The 21,094-nt window shown below is 41.4% G+C and overlaps 2 protein-coding genes across 3 annotated transcripts; both read left to right on the top strand.

Annotated features, from left to right (window-relative positions):
- The first annotated feature begins 1,134 nt into the window (after positions 1-1,134).
- Positions 1,135-8,803, top strand: ube2d4 (ubiquitin conjugating enzyme E2 D4). The gene is made up of 7 exons (XM_083644644.1): positions 1,135-1,382; positions 3,301-3,364; positions 3,497-3,528; positions 3,626-3,703; positions 4,163-4,268; positions 4,831-4,924; positions 5,056-8,803. The coding sequence occupies exons 1-7, from the start codon at positions 1,359-1,361 to the stop codon at positions 5,099-5,101; spliced, it is 444 nt and encodes a 147-aa protein (XP_083500770.1). The 5' UTR covers positions 1,135-1,358; the 3' UTR covers positions 5,102-8,803.
- A 648-nt stretch (positions 8,804-9,451) lies between these two features.
- Positions 9,452-19,513, top strand: dbnlb (drebrin-like b). Of its 2 annotated transcripts, XM_083645176.1 has the most exons (15): positions 9,452-9,592; positions 11,136-11,191; positions 11,409-11,521; positions 11,625-11,699; positions 12,068-12,214; positions 13,209-13,286; positions 13,717-13,868; positions 13,973-14,027; positions 14,342-14,416; positions 14,787-14,913; positions 15,262-15,378; positions 17,049-17,138; positions 17,416-17,486; positions 17,613-17,712; positions 18,170-19,513. In XM_083645176.1, exons 1-15 carry the CDS (start codon positions 9,510-9,512, stop codon positions 18,304-18,306), a joined length of 1,476 nt encoding a protein of 491 aa, XP_083501302.1. In that variant the 5' UTR covers positions 9,452-9,509; the 3' UTR covers positions 18,307-19,513. The 2 variants fall into 2 exon arrangements, with proteins under 2 accessions (XP_083501302.1, XP_083501303.1); XM_083645177.1 differs by lacking the exon at positions 15,262-15,378.
- Positions 19,514-21,094: the final 1,581 nt, after the last annotated feature.

Raw genomic sequence — 21,094 nt, 5'->3', positions numbered from 1 at the left:
CATAATCTGTACAGGGAGTTATGGCAGGGAGAAACTGATAATTTGCCCAGTTATATTAATGCATCTTATTCAGCTGGGTGAAAATGTGGCTGCGTTAGGTTAAAGCCAATTGCTCCTATATAGTCAATTTACTCTATAGGATGAATCAGCATGACGTCACAACCACCCAGAAATGCAGAACCCCGCGGCAGTTAACTAGTATGAGTTGTGCCAAACAAACATTAATATCTCAGAAACTATACATCACATCGCTTATATTTTGACATTCTGAGTGAGAGCAGAATTAGCTAAAGAGTTTGATGTATAATATATACATGCCGTGTTAAAGTTGTGTGAACTGTCACACTTTTTTTAATGTAAACAGGGTCAGCCGGTTAGAGTCGAGCTCAAGGGTCCCATTGCCGTTTCCACCTAGTAGTGACGCGGTTTGTTTACCAAAATGCTGCTCGGCTGATCACCCGTATAGTCATCATGAGTGCTGACAACTTAATTTTAAAATATCAATATAGATATGATAAATGACAACTTCTACAACTAGCCCACTACTTGCAATAAGTCTCTTGCATTTTAACTTTAAACATGGAACTAACGTAGCCACAATCTCTTAGCATCTACTTGCTCATTACTAGCTTGCATACGCAGCATTGACTGATGATGTCATAGACACTGTGACATCATCAGTGACATCACAATTGCTCGAGTGACCATCACTGATGACATCATCGAGTGCTCGAGTGACTTCACTGATGATGTCATAGACATTGTGACATCATCAGTGACAAATATATGACATAATAATGACATATATATATATATATATATATATATATATATATATATATATATATATATATCGTTATGGCCCATGGTCCTGCGGCAGAACCCAAACAAAAACAAACCTGATATCATCCTGATATCATGATAACATTATATTGAGATTGCAGAATAGAAAGTGATATACCTTGACTCAGGGGAACTTCTTATTTCTGGCCTCGTTTCCAGGCACGTGTTTTTGGACTACAACCATGGAGGGATTTGTCGACTCTCGAGTTTTATTAGTTGTCTCGCGATATTACCAAGCCTGTCTGCCAGGCACCCAAGAGTAGCGATGAGAGGAGAAGAGAAGCTGTAGTGAAATGTCTAGGTTGCTCTCGTAAGCTAAAGTACGACCAAGATTTAGCCAACATTTTGACGTAGGTTGCACTTGAAACCAAATATCTCCAAGCCCGTTACATGCTAAACGTGGCTTACTGATTATACGCAAGGGGCGATTTGAAAACACCGGCAACTGAACCCAAATTGTATGTGTCAAGTGCTAACTGTTAGCTGTCAGGCTAGCTAGCATAGCCATTTAAGCAATGGCGTTGAAAAGAATTCAAAAGGTGAGTGTTCGTGATGCTTTGAATATTTTTTTCGTGTGCACGCTATAGATTCTAGTAAATATATTTTTGTAAATGTGAAGCCCTCCATGAAGGTAATGTGTAGCCTTTTATGTAGTTCAACTCCGCCTTTTAACCTAAGGTTACTTACTTGTTTTTCTCTGCTCTTAAAAATTTACTGACAGACAAAGACGAGCTAACCACTGGTGGCCTGTTGGTGCATTGCTACTGTAACGTCATTTTAGCAATGGGTAACTGAATAGCAGCGGAATAATTATGTCAGCTTTTTTTTCTTTGTGTATAATATTAGATTTTTCTTACTTATACTTAGCTAGACACAATCAGCCACCGATGGCAACCTTAGCTAAGTTATCAATACTGTAGCTAAAGGTGGCTAGACAAGCTAAACAAGTTCCCCCGGAGAGCGCTAGGCTAATGTTAGCGTATCTTTGGTTTGATTGGACATGTAACGTTAGAATACCTTAAAAATCATTAGCTTGCCAGCTGTCTTTAATCTTCAGGTGAGAATAGTATGGCCAGGCCGACGATGTATTTAGTCGTTGCATGACAGCTGTTTGCAAGTTGCCAAAATTGAACCCCAATGTCAACGTTGCCATATATGGGATGGCAAATGGGGCAGTGGAGCAGGCCAGGGTGTGTATTTATATAACAGAATAGACAGGCTTCACATGAAGACTTGTTAAATAACAACGGGAGTAATTTAACTTTAAACAGCTGTTGTTTTTGCTGTTTATGCTTATAATATTAATGCCATGTTAGTATGTAAAGGAGGTAGGGTTTAGCTATGCGGTTTCCATTCTCTGCTGATATAATTAGGCTACGGTTTTTTTTTCTATTTTTATTTATTTGTTTTTGACATCGTCCACTTTCCTTTATTATGTCTACAGAACATAGATTTGTTTCTCACTTTAATTAACTTTAATTTAATTTAACTTTGTGATTTATGAGAAATTAGTCTGTAACAGTGGTCTCCATAACCTGACAATAATGAGAGAGCAAAACATTTTCTTCTTGAAATCAGCTGTCATAGAATCACTATTTACATAGCAACAGCCATGGTGCATCCTAGTGTAGCAAACATGGCTGCCACACTGACATATGCAAATTTACTGGGGGTGAGGAATGGACGCAGGAAATTAAGTTAGTCCACTTGGCATAGCAATAAGACCTCTATGTATACATTGAATGTCAGAGTTAAAAAGTGGCTTGTCACTGGCACAGAGCTACACGTCACTCACTCAGCTCTAGTCCACTAAACTGGAAAGTCTGGTCAAGTCTGTTTTGTGACCACTCACCTTCCTATGCATTTTCTGTAAAGACCATGAACCACGAGGCCTTCTGGCAGCTCTGTTGTTGGCCAATGTTGTCAACATTGATCGAAGTGTGAGACAATGACATTACAAACATAATTTAAAATGTGACTGAATTGTTATGTGCAAGGAGCCTAGTTGTTATAATGTGATTGACCAGTAAGGTATTAGACCAGGCAGCATGGGCATTATACGGCCCGGGGGACAGAACCGGCCCTCTCGATGGTTCTGCCTGGCCTGGGAGGTCTAAGACAAACCACAGCATTTTACTTATGAAACTAGAAAAATCTAATGAGATTATCTATTGCTACCTGTTTTTTTGTTTTTTTTACGCTTGTGTGTCATGAGTGTGCTTTTTCCTGTCAGTGGATTATCCAACAAACAAACTCATGTTCTCATTGTGGAATATAATAAATGCAGAAGAATAAGTGCACAGTATGTTTTCCAGTGATACAATTAGAGGTTACGGCATGACAAAAAAAATTTGGCCCCCGGCAGCAATCTGGGTTTCTCAAGTGGCCCCCCCAGGAAAAATAATGCCCACCCCTCGTATAGACTGTTTCATCATATACCACTTGTATTGCATTTAGGAACTAACAGACCTGCAGAGGGACCCACCTGCACAGTGTTCTGCTGGACCAGTTGGAGATGATTGTAAGTAGCTAGAGAGTTAATGTTTACTGTAGGGCTCAGTGAGTCCTAAGATTATGTTTATGGTGGTGAGCCTGGCTCACCATAAACATAACCTTGGTACCTCATTGATGTTGACTTTTTCTTTTCTTTCAGTGTTTCATTGGCAAGCGACAATAATGGGTCCAGTAAGTGAATTTGATTCTTCACTCATTTGAAGTAGGCATTAACAATATTGTAAAATTGCTGTCCACAAACTAACATGCCTTTATTTGACTTCAACAGCATGACAGCGCCTATCAAGGTGGAGTGTTTTTCCTCACCATTCACTTCCCCACAGATTACCCCTTCAAGCCACCAAAAGTGAGTAAGACTTTCTGCCTGCGTGTTCCATTATGGGGCTTTAGCTCATTTTTAGGGCTCCAACTAACGATTATTTTCATTATCGATTAATCTGTCGATTATTTTCTCGATTAATCGATGAGTTGTTTTGTCTACAAAATGTCAGGAAATGGTGATGTCCTAAAATGTCTTGTTTTGTCCACAACCCAAAGATATTCAGTTTATTGTCATAGAGGAGTAAAGAAACCAGAAAATATTCACATTCAAGAAGCTAGAATCAGAGAATTTCGACGTTTGTTCTTAAAAAATACCCAAAACGCTTAATCAATTATCAAAATAGTTGTTGATTAATTTTCTGTCGATCGATTAATCAGTGCAGCTCTACTCATTTTACTGACAGACTTTCAGCCATTCATTCTACTGTGCTAAGAGTGATGGCCTTCACGTGTAAATCACAATATTCTTTCTGTCCCGTCACAGGTTGCATTCACAACAAAAATTTACCACCCTAACATCAACAGCAACGGAAGCATTTGTCTGGATATATTGAGATCACAGTGGTCACCTGCACTTACGGTATCAAAAGGTAAGGCATCATAGTAGAGACAGTTATGAAGACAATGCATTTTGAATATTTCACACACCCAAGATTGGAATTACAAAATGAACATGTCCCTGTCTATTATATTGTTTTCAAAATTATATAATTACATTATATTATATTATATTATATTATAGTTAAAAAAAACAATTGGATGGTGTATCTGCATTTAGGAAAACAAATGGGGCATATAAATATTGCACCGAAAATAATGTACTCTTTCATTAGGAAATCAAGTTTGAATATACAAGTTTTGGGGCAAATATATTGTTTTAATAAAGCAATTTGATGGTTTGAAACTATGATGATTACCTAAAAATTATAGATGAAACCCAGCCGTACTAGTGGACAAATGGGCTTTGTTAAATATGGTGTATGTATGTACGTACATCATATACCATGATCGTGTTGATGAAGCTCTGAGTTTGAATCATCTGTAGGTGTATTTAAAAGTAATTCAGAATGGAATAATTCTTCCAAGGCCATAGCCAATTGGGATTCTGTTAATTTCATCTCATCTAACTATTTGTAATTCATTCCTCTGTAGTTCTATTGTCTATCTGCTCTCTTCTTTGTGACCCAAACCCGGATGACCCGCTGGTGCCAGAGATCGCCCATACGTACAAAGCTGACAGGGAAAAGTGAGTGCAGATTTGTGTGCTTTTGCTGCACTCCACCCATCAACCTTGCTCACTCACGATACTGAAGTGACAAAGATCTTCCTTTGAAAGTTGACATAAGAATTTAATCACACTGTGCATTTGTTTTATAGGTACAACAGACTAGCAAGAGAATGGACACAGAAGTATGCAATGTGAGAATGCCAGTGAGATCAAAATACAAAAAGAAGTAAAGAAACGCATTTGATATTTAACGCAAGGCAAATGAGCAAGAGAGGAAAAGTAACTACACAACACCCCATCTTTTGGAGAAGGAAACGATACAATGAGGTACAGTGCCACCTGGCTTTCAATGTGTTGAGCTGCAGCCATGTGCTATCCTTCCTGACTTGTATGGATGTGCTGAGCAGGACCTGATGGACCCCTGAAAGCACTCCCATATGGATACTGGAAGCTCTTCACGATCCATAGCGCCACACTCAGACTTTTAACTGTTACTTCTGCTATTGTGGTTATTACTATCAGTGTTACTATTCATACTCTTATCATGATCACTGTTGATATAAGTCATATCGTTGTGTTACTCGAAAGCAAAATGTTTGATTTAGGAGATGAATTTCTCCCTCATTTCAAAAGGTACTGTCTGTGTCCCACTGGATGTCTTGTATTACTGTATTTCCATGTATTCAGTGGCCTTTCTGTGTTGATATTGTTTTTAAACGGTACACGTGCAATTGAGGCAGAATGTTCCCTGTTCAGCACAAAATGGTGCATGGCCATTGCCAGCAGTTGATCTGTTGCTCACGACAGTTCCGGATACTGGCCAACAAAAACTGTCTCTCTACCCCGAAACAATGTGAAAGAAGGATTGGTTTTCATCACTCACTGCATTTCGAGATGCAGGTGTTCAATGATTTTGAAGATACTGGATAGCTGCTGTAAGACCTAGCTGCCCCTTGCCTTGCGTAAAGCTGGAAACATGCTACAATGTCAGCCTCGACTTGGTGCATTGCTGACGGCAGCAAGACCTATAGAGAGCCAAAGTGAAACGTCACTTCCTGCTTTCTCCCTGTACCAGTGCTGCGAAAAATATGAATGGCGGTGGACACTACAGAGAATAAGGTTAAATTTTTTATCCCGTTTGAATTGGGCCACGGGGTGCCAACGCTAATTTTGTCAATTTAAAACGTAACTTTGCATGTCAAGAAAGTTGCAGTTTGTCGCCAAACTGTTGCACTCGAAGTTATAAATCAGAAAGACTACATACACTGTCGCCTAAGTGACGTCACTTTCTCTCCCGGCAAAGCTGAAGACAATGACATGCCACGAGCTTCCACAAGCTATGTAGTTTTTATACGAAACTAACCCCTACGTTTCAGTTTGACGACAAACTGACTTTCTTGACATGCAAAGTTATGTTTTAAATTGACAAAATTTGCATTGGCACCCCGTGTCCCAATTCAAACGGGATAAAAAAGTAACCTTATTCTCCGTCCACCGCCATTCATATTTTTCGCAGCGCTGGTACAGGGAGAAAGCAGGAAGTGACGTTTCACTTTGACGCTCTATATACTCGGAATGTCAGCTTGACAAGGGGGTCGCAGGGGAACCCCAGCAAAATGAGAAAATTGTGTGATTTCACTAGGATTTCATTGACTAGAAGTTAGCCCAAGGAGAGAATGTAGTCCATATACTTGGTAATAGCTTTCACTCTCTCCTGTTATCTCCCCATCTATATTATATTATACTTGCTCTGTTCATGTCAGCTGCGTCGAGTCACATTTTCGGGGAGCTGCGCCGACAGGCTCGGCATGGCCCTCGCATATGGCGAGGGCTTTGACGTTGTAGCATGTTTTCCGCATAAGAAACAGGCAAGGGGGACTGTCCTCTACCATTTTTCTCACCCATGTTGTCATTGCCCTTAATACATTTTTCAGCATCCACGGCTGGTGTCATAGTACACAAACTGATCTGGTCGTCCTTATATAGCTGTGAACATAGCTACAACTTGTCATGCAGCTAAGCTGTTTGCCACTTCCTCAATGCAGTTACTCAGGTATCCAGCCAAATCATTAGCCTTTGAAAGGACACTGCAGTGACCCATGGCGAGATAAATGACCAGAGCCATATCATCAAACTAATCAAAAATAGATCTAGGTTCACTGGTCGGTGTACATGACAAAATAATCCACACTATGCCTGAAGAGGCAAATCTGTCTCAGATCAGCACTCCTAAGGTTCTTGATGCATATAGGCCCCCGATGTTCTGTGTTGCACATCCAATATGCTGTCCCAGAAGTACTGTCATTTGCTTGGAAAGGGGACTTTTTCTTTTCTCCACTATCCGTCCCTCCCCAGCCTCTTGTCACCACCCCAATTTCCTTTGTTTTTGAACAAAACTTGGATGTGAACGTTTTAAACAGCTTTTAACTATATGCTGTTGATAAACGTGTACATGGTACTGTTTTCTAAAATGAAATAGCGTTCGGTTACAGTTGGTGTCATACTCAAAATGGGAACTTCAACAGACTTGACATATTGCAGATTTTAGGAATTTGAAGTCATGTACACTTAGTTACTTGAAGTGAAGATTTCTGAAGATTTGTGGAATTTCATCATGTACCCCATGACTTTCACAGTAATACCTTGCCATGGCAATTTCATCTGCTATAATTATCAGGTGATGTGAAGCTTTGTTCTCTTTGGATCAGCTTTTCTTTATTTTCATATCTCATTCATTGGGTCTGTTTGTATTGTTTGGGGAATAATAACCTACACTGACAGTAAAACAGTTTGCCTAGGTGATGTATTTGTGACCTTACCTTTTTATTTTTATCGTATCTTTGAAGGCTTTAGTTTTAGGCTATTTTTTCCATGTCACCAGAATGATCATGATTGTGATGATGTCATAATGTAATATCAGTTAAGATATAATCCAATGTGGCTGCTGGATTAACTAGTTAGGATTTTCTTTGTCAAAAGTAGCCTATAACTTTTTGATGCTGCCAATATAAAGGGAATTAACAATTCTGTCAGAAAGGGGAAGATTTGCTACTGATGAGTTTTATTGAATGGATTCATCCTTAAGGGTCCATAAAAATCGCTTTGATGGTAGAATTAACACCATGGTTTCATCGCCAAATATAGTTTTTCATCAATAACTGTAGAGGAAACTGTCAAACTATTCAGAACTGGATGTCTCGAAATCGATTGTATTGGAAGGCTTTGAAAACATATCCTTTCTGAATGCAGTGAAAATCCTTTTGCTGCCAGACCATAAATGAAAATGACGTGTGTAATACTACTAGTCCAAACTTAGTTTGCATTGTTAAATTGTTGTTTGTTTGGCTATTTATTTATTTATTTGAAAGCAAAGAATCTTCCAATTGTACGATTGAGTGCAGCCTTGATCCATATAATTTCCTTTTGACAGACAGCCTGGTGTGAGTGACGCTAACTAGATTGACCTCCTTTGTCCAGTGTGCTCAATAGAGTTCATATAGGCAGCTTGGCATGCTTTGCACTCTGGAGAACCTCCTCACAGCCATTTGCCAGATATCAGGGATTTCGTTACAATTCATCTGCCTAACACCTCTGACTAAAATCTTAGCCTTAACCCTCATTTTGTATATAGATAAAGAGAACATCTCATGAACTGTAAATTTGCTATCAGGGCTGTATCCCCCTAAAGGGCCATTCATTTCATCAGTAGACATGCAAGTTGCTAAGACTATTTTACATAGTACCACTTTTTTTGTTGAAATATTCAGCCTGGCTTTCACTGAAATGCAGGACCAGCCTTCTAACATCTATAATGCATCTTAAATTTTTCAATCTACTGTATGTGCTAGACCTGTCCCCAATTGATGAACAACCGCCTCCCCTTCCTTGCATATACAAAATAACCATTGACTTTGTCAAAACAAATGAATAAAGCTGATTTTGTTTTACAATTGTCTGACATCATTTCCTGTGTCTCTTTTTTTATATTAAAAGATGGGTTAAAGCAGTGGTGTAATGATGTAGGGAGGGTGCTGTGAGCTAAGAGGTGAGTATTTCCTGTGTGCCGTCTACTACTGGATTGCCTTGGACATTGAAACTGTTCACCTGTGTTGGTCAGATGTTCGTGAAGAAGAGGCTAAATGAAGATGCATTTGATGGAACAAATTAATTCAGTAGATAGCTCCACCTGTGAGGCTGTGACACAAAAATGTGTACCTGTGGGCACTGCTCTCTGGGGTGCGTTTGATTCGGTGGCCCGGGCGAGCTATCGGCAGGGCAGTGCGGTGCAGTGAATGGTTTCTTTGCATAGATCAATGATGAAAACATCATCTTCGTGCGGTGAAAAGCTACAATTGTGAAATTCTGAAGAATCCCGAGTAAACTGGTTTGGGCTCATATAACAGGTTTGAAAATAAAATATAGCCCAATGCAAACTCCGCCCTTTCGGACTGCCACGCTACATATGACACGCAGGACGTCCTGTCTGTGATGCAGCTTCGTGCATCCTGCATCCGAGATCTAGAGTCAGCATCTGATCGCCACTCCTCCAAATAGGAAGGGCGCATCCCGGATAGCTAGCTGGCTAGCTATACTCAGCTTAACGATGGCAGTAAACCTCAGCAAAAATGGCCCTGCACTGACAGCTGCATATAAAGAAGTGGTAGATGAAAAATCCAGTACCAACTGGTAAGGAGCATCATTTTGCAAACTCTGCTAGCCCGATTAGTTAGCTAGATAACGTTAGCTTTACATAGTTGGCTAGCAGCGAGCCAGTCGTAATGTGACCCCACCTGCCAACACTGAACCTACTGCTGGCTAGTTAACGTTAGCTTGCGATGACTCAATTAGCGATAGCTAGCTAACTGTTAACTGGAAGTTTGAGGTTAACATTAGCTGCCCTTCTTTGTCAGACCTCTACTAACGCTGGGTGTCGTATTTAGCTAGCTGGTTATAGTAACGTTAGTGTTGGTTGGTTGGTTGGTTGGTTAATTTAGTTAGCGTTAATCACTTTTTTACGCGGAAACAGAAGCTAACTAACGTTTCTTATAAACAACACAGCAAGGCCTTTCACGTCCAACGTTAAATATTTGCCTCTTCACCTTACTTAACCTTAGCTTACTTCCTGGTAAGAGATGACAGTATGCAATGTGAAAGCATTGTCTAACTTGGGACTTCCTCTGCGTTTACTTGAGGTTGAGATGAAACCTGTTGATGGCAGTGTTTAATATGGTGACCTGAGGTAATTACTCTCATGCATTGTCTTGGGGATGGAATTGATATCCTGGCTCCACATGCACTCATAAAATGACTCAGCTGCGATTGTTCCTTATTTACCCTCGTTCAGTTTTATGCATTGGGCAGCAGCAGCTGTCTATAACCGCCCCATGGCTCTAACTGAAGTCTTGTGCTTAGATGATGCTAACAGGCCTCTTGGCAACTTGCATTGTTCAGTGTCAGCAAGTACCAGGCAGTCACCCAGTAACCCAGTGAGAGGATGGCCCATGGCTAAATAATACTGTCCAGGCCTTCATACGGACATTGACCCTGTCAGTGAGCTCTTATGCAACTAAGCCCACTTGTTATTAAACTCCCGATCTACAGAAAATAAGAAAGACCCAACAAAGAGTTCAAATAATTGTGTTACAGTTTTTGATTTGATGTTTTGTTCTGTGGGGAAGGATACATTTGAAATGAGGCAGAGTACTCTGTATAGTATACTCTATAGTAGTATATACTGCTCATATTGTGACATTTTGAGCCAAGATACAAGTGTGCTGATATACTCTTTTACTTTTACTAATTTACTTTTGCACACATTGTTTTGTTTGGATTGAAAAGGGCAGCCCAAGTGTAATGCATACATACGATGCCTAGAATGTAGAGTACAATGCATTACATGGCTTGCTGAGTCAATAATCTGAATTACTCAGCATCAGAGGTATAATGTGTCTGACTTTAGCACAGCATAACATCATGCGCAACAACAGAGGAATTCGTTTTTTTCTCCAGCAAGCCACACTTCCTGTTTTCTCAACGAAGGCCTAGTGCTACTTATTGTCCTTTCAAAAATAGATATAATTTGTTTTTAATTTGATGTTGTCAGTCATTTTGTAAGAGTAATTGCGAAATTGTGGTTATCTCCTTTTGGAACAAAAAAACATGTTTTTCCTGTGTGACTGGTTAGCTTTACATGGCATTTGAAATCTTAATCTGGTGTTATTCTCCACAGGTGCTTGTTCACATATGAGGGAAACAGTAATGATATTCGCTTGGCAGAGAAAAGCGGTGAGTAGCAGTTGTTATCAATCATTTTGCTTGAACTGATCTCATTGTACAGTGATATTATTTAATGCGTGCAGCAGCTACACTGTCAGCGCACACCAGCAGCGATGCCGAACGGGTTGTTTGCCTCCGCTTTCTCAACCCATTATTTGAAAGAAAAAATGGCTGCCCACAGTTATGTAACCAACCATTTGACTTTGCCACAATGTTTGTGTTTCAGATGGCGGACTGGAGGAGTTGGTTGAGGAGCTCAACAGCGGAAAAGTGATGTACGCTTTCTGTCGGGTCCAGGATCCAAATTCTGGCCTGCCCAAACATGTCCTCATAAACTGGGTTAGTGCTACAATGCACACAACCACATTTTGCTTGTCCCTCTTTGTCGGTGCCATTCTTGAATTTGTAGCTCATGGATGATGAATGATTTGTTCTTTTTCAGACCGGAGAAGGAGTAAAAGATGCCAGGAAAGGGCTATGTGCCAATCATGTCAGCTCCATTGCAAACTTTCTTAAGGTGATGGCGTACTGATTTTAGAGTCTTGTTCAAGTATGCATTTGAATTGCTGCCCTACCACCCAGTCTGTTTATGTTTACGCCGGGAGAGGCTATTAGCACGTAGCTAATGGCTCTCAGCAGGATCTGACATAAAGAACAATAAAGAAAGGACTAGCACTGAGCATGCTGCAGGCATTGTTGGAATAATACAACAGCTCTGTTGGAGGAGTGTCAATGTCATTCTTATGCCAGCAACCACTGCGTGTCAACAAACTAGTGGGTGGTGCATGCATTCACCAAGATAACGGGAGATATTTCTTTGTATGGTTGCCCGTGCTTTTAGAGGAACCAATATTTCCTAACCGAATAAGGCTTCTGCTATTCCAGGGGGCCCATGTGACAATAAACGCCAGAGCGGAGGAGGATGTGGAACCTGAGGTGATCATGCAGAAGGTGGCCAAGGCCTCCGGAGCCAACTACAACTTCCACAAAGAATCCAAGCGCTTCCAAGACAGCGGTCCTCAGGGTCCTGTGGTACGCGTCACATGCACACTCGCTCCTTCCTGTCTCGTGTTCTGCTTATCTTTCATGCCAGATCCCCATCTAGGCTCATTAATCTCAATCAAAGGCTGGATGTGATAAAGCACATGGCCTACTCGGGCCTGGTCTCTTTTTCTTCTTCTTCTAAAGAGGATATTCTAGTTTCAGTGTCGTGGGCACTTCGATTTACAAAGCAAAGCAATTGGTCATCCTGTTTCTGTAATTGACACAAATAATGTGTCACATTTTTACAATAGAGATTGGTCATCTTGAGTAGTAGTAGTAGTAGTAATAATAATAATGCTTTGTTGGGCCTTGTTAGCCTTCATAGCGGAAATAATATTTGAACATGTTAAAATAAATTTCAATTTCAATGCTCCTTTTCTTAAAGGAGCTACATGTGATTTCGGGTCGGTTCGATGCACCAGCCCAAAGCATCAGTATTTGACGAGCTGGGGAAATGAGAACCGTGTTGACTCAATCTTTCTCCAAAATCACATGTAGTACCTTTTTAAAAGGACTTAAAAATGTCCACCTTCAGAGCTGCATTCACACATTTGTTCCCCAAATGCCAGCAGCCTCCGAACAATCGCGATGACAGAAAAACATGCCGGCATCGATCAAAAGAATTGATAACCTCGGAGGCATACGATTCCCGGGGTGATTGGACCATTTGGAATGGGTTCTCGATTCCCATCCATAGCTGGGAATGCATTGTAATTGGCCTTACTCAGTATGTTGTTGAAGTGTGTTTTTGTTGTTGACATGAGTCAGCTAGAATCCAGACGCTTAGTAAGAGTCATGAGGACTGCTGCTGTAAGAGAAGCCAAGTCAGGCTGTTAGTCAGCAGATTAAACCACCTGTTTTTATCCGTGCTCGAAAACATTTTATCGCACATTCTCTGAAGTCTTTATATGTTACCTATTAGCTAAATGTATTGTGTTTTATGTTTGATAGTACAATCATTCTCTGCTTTTCTCTCTCATAGGGCTCGGTATACCAGAAGACCAATGCTATGTCGGAAATCAAAAGGACCAATAAAGACAACTTCTGGGCGCAGGCAGAGGTAGGCAGAACCCCCCCAGAAATGTGTGATTTTGTGATTGCAAGATTTCTTTTTTGCAAAATCAATCACTGACAACATTGTAAGAACTCCCTCAAATATTGCAAGAGCATGCGGTTTTGAAACGCATGTTTAGGTTACCTTAGAAAACCCTTTGAATCAATTACAGGACATGCATTTTCTATGCATTACCAACAAGTGTACAACAGTAGTAAACATTCAGTCTTGAATCATAGAACTCCAGTTTTGGCTAAGCCCCACACCTGTTTCACATAAACCCAGAAACTACCTTGCAACGTTTATTTATTTCTTTATAAAATCGGTTGTGAAATCAAGTTTTTGGTCACAGTAAGCATAGTAAAATATATTATTATAGGAGACTTTCTATAGGCTAAAAGCCAAACTAATTCTGGGCTTACCACACGGCTTTCAGAAAGACGAGGAGAAACGGCGCCAGGAGGATCGTCGCAAGGCAGAGGATGATCGCCAAGAGCTGGACAGGGAGAGGAAAGACCAAGACGCCAAAGAGACTGTGCATAGGGACAAGCGGGACAAGGAGAAGGCCTCCGAAATCAACCAACAAAAGTAGGCACCAGCTGAATGGAGAGACTGGTTTTTGCAGTAGTTCCCATTCCAAAGTTCATGTTACATCTGCCCGGTCATTTAAATGACGGCCACTTGTTCAACAGGAAGTACCAGCAGCAACAGGAAGCTGAGAACAGAGACCGAGAGAAACAACAATGGGTGAGTTTTCTTGTGGCTTCCAGGACGGTCTCACTGTCTGAGAAGATTAGGCTCTGATTAAACTAGCTTCAGCTGTAAAACTACCTGATGGAAGCTGCTGCATGTAGAGACGCATATGAACAGAAATGCGTGTAAATTATATATGGTTTGGTGTGAAAATTACCGTAATTATATTGTGTATTACCTACTTTGCTTTTTGTGTGTGTGATCATGCTGGTAGTTAAAGGAGTTTCAGTAGCGCATAGGTGTGGTAAAAACCTAGTCTAGAAGGTAGCTGATGTCAGTAGTGCCGACATTAACATGAGCATCATCAGGAGGTGCAGGAGAAGGAGTTCCAAGCAGCCCAGAAGAAAGGGATGAGGCGAGGGGAATCTGTGGAAAAGGCCAACGTGAGTTCCCCTTCTGGAAAGTGGTCTCTTCTGGACTAACTGCCTTCTTTCTTCTCCCCCACCTGTCTTGAGACGAGTGCTTCTAACTTAGTGCATCAAAAGTCTTTATATCCGTCACCTGACGTTTACTCCTCTCTGTGGTCATTGACATCATTCAGACAAGAATACACTGTTAAAACGCCCCGCACTGCATTTAGGATCTGCACTAGTCCCGCTTGTCACTGCATTTAAGATGGACACTAGTCATGCTTGTCACTGCATTTAGGATCGACACTAGTCATGCTTGTCATTGCCTTTAAGATGGACACTTAACCATGGCTGCCCAGTGCTCATTGTACGTCTCGCTCCCATGTTTCTTGTTTTGTTTTAGGAGGCGGCCTCTCTCATCTCTCAGCGTGCCCTGAACCCCCGAGAGATGTTCAAGCAGAGAGAGAGGGGCATGACTCCTAGCGACTCAGAGGTCCCTGCTGCTGCTGCCCCTGCTAGCCCCCAGCCAGGTAGCGCCCCCGCTCGCTCAACTGTGTCCTCTTCCTCCATGTGTTGTAAATGTCCAGCTTCTCCCGCATCACTCGCAGCGCTGTCCTAGCCTCGCTCTCAGGTGCCGGTCGGGTGCGACCTGTCGCTAGAGGAGGTTCTCGTCTCCCGGCGCCGTTTCTTTCTGAAACTTTACATCAGACTTCTCTAGCCGTCTCATAGCCATACTTAACTCTTTGTTTCCCAGCCTCATCTGTTGGTGTCACTTCTGCTCAAACCGCTCTGCTCTCTCTTTGTTGTCTCTCTCTCTCTTTGTTGTCTCCGTCTTGTCCATCGCATGCTTTGGTTGTTCCATGTGTGTCTCTTCTCAGGGCGCCTGCAAAGCCCTTTTTTCTCTAAGCAAGCGTATGAGTCTGAGCCGGCCAGCTCACCCCAACGCCAAGCCTCTCCTGTGCCAGCAGGCTCCGCCTCTCCTGTTCGTGCCACAGGTCTGAGCGTACACACACACACACACACACACACACACACACACACACACACACACACATACACATATATATATATATATATATATATATATATATATATACACACACACATATATACACACTTGAATACATACACAGTTACACACTAAAATGACACAATATGATGAAAAACCTCAATCACTTTTTCCCCAAAGCCCAATATGACCTCCTCAAATGTCTTCTTTTGTCCTGACCAACAGTCTGCAACCCAAAGATCATCAGTTTACTGTCAGAAGACTAAAGAAACCAGAAGAAAAAATATTCACATTTAACTCATTGAGTGCCATGGACGAACATGTTCGTCAATTGGTTTAGTAACGTAGAGTGCCAAGGACGAACATGTTCGTCAATTGCGTTTTTTGACGGTGGGACGTTGATCAAAGCCTTCTGTATCTCCTGTACAAATATTGTAGCTATTGGGTGTGTATAACCTATTTTACAGACCCATAGGTGGCGACAGTGCTCTCCAGATTACAGAAAGGTCCGGAAAACTGTAGCAAAAAGCCGTGATCAAAGAGAAGCCGATGCATGCTGCAGCCAGAGCCATATAGATTGCTCTGTCTGCAGCTGACGTCGGGCTGCGAACATCAGTCAATCCGCGCACACAACTGAGCTCCTCTGCCTCTGTCTGTCTGCATATAGTTTCTCCACACGATTACCCGCCAGAAAGGCAGCACCCGACGCCGAAGGGCCAAACCTATCCCTGCAGTCCCGTTTGGCATTTCCTTGTCACGCTGGGAGACGGCCGGGAGCCGCCCGGCGCAAAAACGGAGGCTCCGAAAATAGACTGGGTGCGTGTGGGGAGGAGTTTGCAGCTGAGGCGGGGAGAGGGGGGTGGGGCGGGTGGGGCACGCAGGCTCCACAGAACTACACCACGTCACTACATCAGAAAATATTAGCTAGCGTCAGTGAATGTGCTTGAAATGCTGCATTTCACAAAAGGCTGAATATCTCAGCTTATAATTTGAAAACTGTCTTTTTGCTCAAAACAGCCTATCTTCTCCGGCTCATAACTAAAGAATGGAAAATGGGATCAATAAACTTTTTTTTGCAGATGATAGAAGAGAGTCTCCTCGTTCTTTGTCCGTGTTCGGTGTTTACATAGTAATATCACACAATATTCTGTGGGCCTCGAGAAATCACTGAAAACGCTCTGAAACTCTGGCACTGGGAGCTTCCGTTCTCCAAAAGTGGCTGGCACTCAATGAGTTAAGAAGCTGGGAGGAGAGAATTTTATTTATTCTTCTAAAATTAGTCTAAATGATTAATCGATTATAAAAAATAGTTGTAGATTAATTTTCTGTCGATCGACTAATCATTGAATCAACCATTTGTTGCAGCTCTAACACATACACACAAAGAATACATACACGCATTTGGGTGGTAGTTGCATACATAGCACAACAACAAAAAACGTTGACACCACGCTTCATTTCTCTTTGTCGTTCCTTTGCAATCATCTTCACTGCAGTTAATTTAGCCATGCATCATCTCATCCATGCACTCAGTGTTCTGTGTATTCTCGAATGTGCGAGGAACGTCATAATGTTTGAGACGGTGCTTTTCAAACGTGTGAACTTGTGATGGTGTTCCCATGTGTGCGTGTCTGTGCTTGTGTTGTGGCTGAGAAGAGCCTGATGTGGATGATGATGATGATGATGATGCACCGTCCACGTGTGAGTATGAGGAGCAGGAGGCCGCCCCGCTGGAGGAGTGTAAAGGTGGGGCCCATTCCACACACACACACACACACACACACACACACACACACACACCTCACTCTGTACATACATCAGCTCTCCAACTCACCGGATTACAGCTCTTAGCCTACCATCCGCTTCTTATGAAAATCCAGTTTTATTTCTCCTGACCATGTCTGGCTGCACACATTCCCTCCAGACGAAATCGGCGGTCAGGATCAGCTGCTGCTGCTGCCACCTGCTGGTAGAGATGGGCAGTGTACGCTTGGATAATCAGATGGTTTTCTCCGTTTTTCAGAGGAGGCACCAGCTACAAACTCTTATGTCCAGGAGCCGGCCGATAACGATCGCTATGAAGAGCCAGCTCAGGTGATGGTTTACTTCAGTTCCACACTAGGCTCGACTAGACTAGACATTTACCCTTTAGCAGGAAATGCAAAGACTGGGTTCTTCCATCAGAGAAATAATTCTGAAACATAATTTTCCTTCCCTCAGCCGCTGGTGGAAGAGAATAACACCAGTGAAGTGACTCCGAGTCCCGAGGAGACGTCAGACAGAGGCAACTGTGCTCGAGCCCTATATGACTACCAGGCTGGTAGGTGTTTGATCACTGCTCCCATGAAAACCTATAGTAAACATTCAGGAATGGGTCCAAGCCGGTCCAAGCATGCCATACTGCCTGTTAAGTCACCTTGGCGATACATGCCAGCGAAATTCTTAGAGTAACGACCCTAAAGCCAAACCTGTGTAAGAGATTCTACTGAAATAATGCTATTGTCTGATCTTCAATGCCAGAAGATTTCACTTTCTACAGAGTACAGTAGGTGGTGCATCTTCTGGCGCCAAAGATCAGCCAAATGCAGATGGCAATTTCAGTAGCATGCTTTTACCATGAGATGTCAGGCTTTGTCAGATTTGTGTTTGGGTTTTATTGACTCTTTTAAAATTGTAATGTGTATTGTAAAGTACGTTATAACAGATATCTGCATGATTGTGGTGGTGTTGCTGAGGTACTACTCTTAAAAAAATATATATATATATTTCCCTTACAGCTGATGACACAGAGATCTCATTCGACCCCGATGATATCATCACCGGGATCGAAATGATAGATGAGGGCTGGTGGCGAGGCTACGACCCGAACGGCCATTTTGGAATGTTCCCAGCCAATTATGTGGAGCTTATGTAAGCTCCAGCCCAGCGCGCTCACCAGATCAGCCCCACAGGCCCCCTGCAGGAGAACGCAGCAAGCCAGACCTGCCAGACCTTACATCCAAGTGAGCTGATCGGGTTGAACTGGAGAAGACGATCCTCCACATCACGGACCAAAGGATGGTAATCACAGGCCCAGAAGAATTTGAAACCTCCCCTTTTCCAGAAAGCGATTCCATTATGTTGTTGGTGTTGTAACAATTGATGGCATAGTTTTAGGGATTTGTGAAAGACCCATAGGCTGGCCAACTCCCCCCAAATGAATCTCTGTACCTATAAATGTGATGCAGTAAAATATCAGCCTTTGTTAATGTTTCAGTCTTAAATTCCATTGTGAGCATTGAGCACTTGTGTTTCACATTCCTTTAAAGAGTGAATTCAGTTGTATTTCAGGTATACTTCTATTGTTACTTGTAGCAATTGCTCCTGTCAATTTCAAGAAGGATAAAAAAAATCAAACATGGTGGTACCAGCTACAGTATAATCTTTTGCCTTGTTTTGCCTTTCTTTCTAGGAAGACTGCATTTTTCCTTTTTTTATTATTGTGTTTTTTTTTTAATTGAACTTAAATCCTGTGTGAATTTCAAACCACGGTTTAGTATTGGTTGCAGTTGAAATTAATATTTAAAAGCAACAGATTGTTGTATTTGCTGTGGTAGACTTCAATGACGAACGCATGATATGGTTACCAGTCAGCCTCTCATTGTGAGTATAGAACGGTTGTTTCCATTTCTTGACCCCACACCCCTTCCTCCCATCCATATCAGATCATTTCAACATATTTGCACTTTTCAGGGACTAGCTGCAAAGAGGAAAACATAAGTCAGCACCATTTGTCTAATTTTTATTTCATGGATTCTCATTTCTTGGAGCTCACTGGTATCTATAGATGTTGAGTTTGAGTGCATCCATAGAGCCATAGTAAGAAACTATAGTGCCATAAAGAGGGTAACTGAATGGGGTGATATCCTCTGAAAAGCAATTGAACATTTGGACAGTTTGACAAACGACTTATGCAAGATCACGGTTTTTAACTTGGAGCAAAATGTGCTTTTCTGAAGCTTTGTGGTCAGTTGATGAAAGGAAGATTATCAGTGAAAAAGGGCATGTATCCATTTACGTTATTTTTTTCCCCAGAGTATATTATGCGCAGACATTCTTCATAATAAAATGAATAAATTACTTGTGTTGTCACATCTTTGCCAAACATGCACGTATAACATGGGCTGCACACCAAAAGAGAAGAATTTGAATTCAGAAAGCCTGAGAACAAAACCCTTCAGGGATTTTCAGAGCGCTAACTGTAACTCAGACATAACACAAACTTCAATATGTGCTCTTCAATGAGTTTCCTGGAATGACTGGGGATTTCACCTCTGTTTCAGGTTTCATTTTCACATGAATTTGATTTTACTTCTCCCACATCCTCCATGATTAGATCTCCGTTCAGTTGAGTGAGGCACAGAGCAAGCGGCTAATGAAAGTAGGCTATTTTATTGTTCAAATATTCTTAAGTCAAAGGATTCACAGAAAATGAACTTTCTGTTTAGCCTCATTTGTATCCATAATAGGGGAAAAAAAGTCTTGTTCACTTTGCTTCAAATGGTAAATTGATGATGGAAAACTGGCCCCATGACCTCGACTGTGCAGTAAAATGATTTAGGCCTATACATTTTTCTCAACTTTTCTCTTATGTATGCCTACTTACATCTGAGTATAGGTGGATATAGAGTTTATCTTTTAAGGTGGGTGGGTGTCAGGATCCTTCCTCGTAACTTAGTCGATTTCCTCACGTGTCAGACGGGGATCTTGAATCTTTTCTTGTACCAAATTTTCATTTTCACTGTTTTAAAGACAGTACATGTATCATCTAAACCCGAATAATCTTATGCTGAATATTATTTCAGGTGATGTAGGTTGTTTAGGCTAATTTTAACACCTAAATGTTGACCCCCCCCCTCGCATATAGTGTATAGGCTACTTACATTCTGCTAGTAACCATACAACATAATAGTTATTTTCTGGGAATCTTATCTATTCAAATTGACCAACATTGGGAAGCAAACATTTAATACAAGCTTATTTCACATATTAAAGCAAGGGTGTTGGGGGGGGGGGGGGGGGGGGTTGTCTGACTGTGATCTGTTGTCTTCAGATATATACAGTATACATTTTTAGTATATTTGAGTGGAGACTAAAACCTAAAAGGCTTGATTTAAGCAATTACAAATTAAACGTATATGAGTCAGTTGTTATTCCCAAACCTACAGGGTGGATCATTAAAACCATTTGGTGTGGAAGATCTCCGTCTCAGCAGTTTCTCATCATGACTGATCAGAGTATGCTCTCATGTGCCACTGAGAGGTTGATCAATTGTTCCCAACAGGAGTGACTCAGCCATGAAGACATTTCTGATTGGAATCTCAGCAGTTTTCTTTCTAACACTTTCTCATTTACATTCTGCTGTCCTCATCTCAACCTCATATGTCTATGTCAGTGAAAGTCTGAAATGAATAGCTGGGGATTTTCTCAAATTTATAACTAACTGATGTTTTTGCAAGAGAGAGAGAGAGATAGCTCAGAAGAACTCAGAGTGAAATTTAGCTAGTTTCCTATGAATAAAGCCTATCACAAAAATTGTGTCTGCATTATGTCCATCAAAGCATTGAAACAGATATGTAAATAGCCCTATCTATCTATTTATTTATTTAAGGATGAAACAGTTGTAAATTAGGCTTCATTTCTATCTGAGTCAATTCACTCAT

This window comes from Poromitra crassiceps, assembly GCF_964638095.1.
Source record: "Poromitra crassiceps genome assembly, chromosome: 10".
In the NCBI taxonomy this organism is placed as follows: domain Eukaryota; kingdom Metazoa; phylum Chordata; class Actinopteri; order Beryciformes; family Melamphaidae; genus Poromitra; species Poromitra crassiceps.
The sequence above is the reverse complement of the archived record's forward strand: the minus strand, read 5'-3'. Positions and strand labels throughout refer to the sequence as shown.

Excerpts from the sequence above, each read along its gene's own strand:
- ube2d4 (XM_083644644.1), top strand. The coding sequence starts at position 1,359 with ATGGCGTTGAAAAGAATTCAAAAG. Across the intron at positions 3,704-4,162 it reads ACCCCTTCAAGCCACCAAAA|GTTGCATTCACAACAAAAAT; the intron begins GTGAGTAAGACT and ends GTCCCGTCACAG. Across the intron at positions 4,925-5,055 it reads TACAAAGCTGACAGGGAAAA|GTACAACAGACTAGCAAGAG; the intron begins GTGAGTGCAGAT and ends TTTGTTTTATAG.
- dbnlb (XM_083645176.1), top strand. The coding sequence starts at position 9,510 with ATGGCAGTAAACCTCAGCAAAAATGGCCCTGCACTGACAGCTGCATAT. Across the intron at positions 14,914-15,261 it reads CCCTGCTAGCCCCCAGCCAG|GGCGCCTGCAAAGCCCTTTT; the intron begins GTAGCGCCCCCG and ends GTCTCTTCTCAG. Across the intron at positions 17,487-17,612 it reads GCTATGAAGAGCCAGCTCAG|CCGCTGGTGGAAGAGAATAA; the intron begins GTGATGGTTTAC and ends TCCTTCCCTCAG.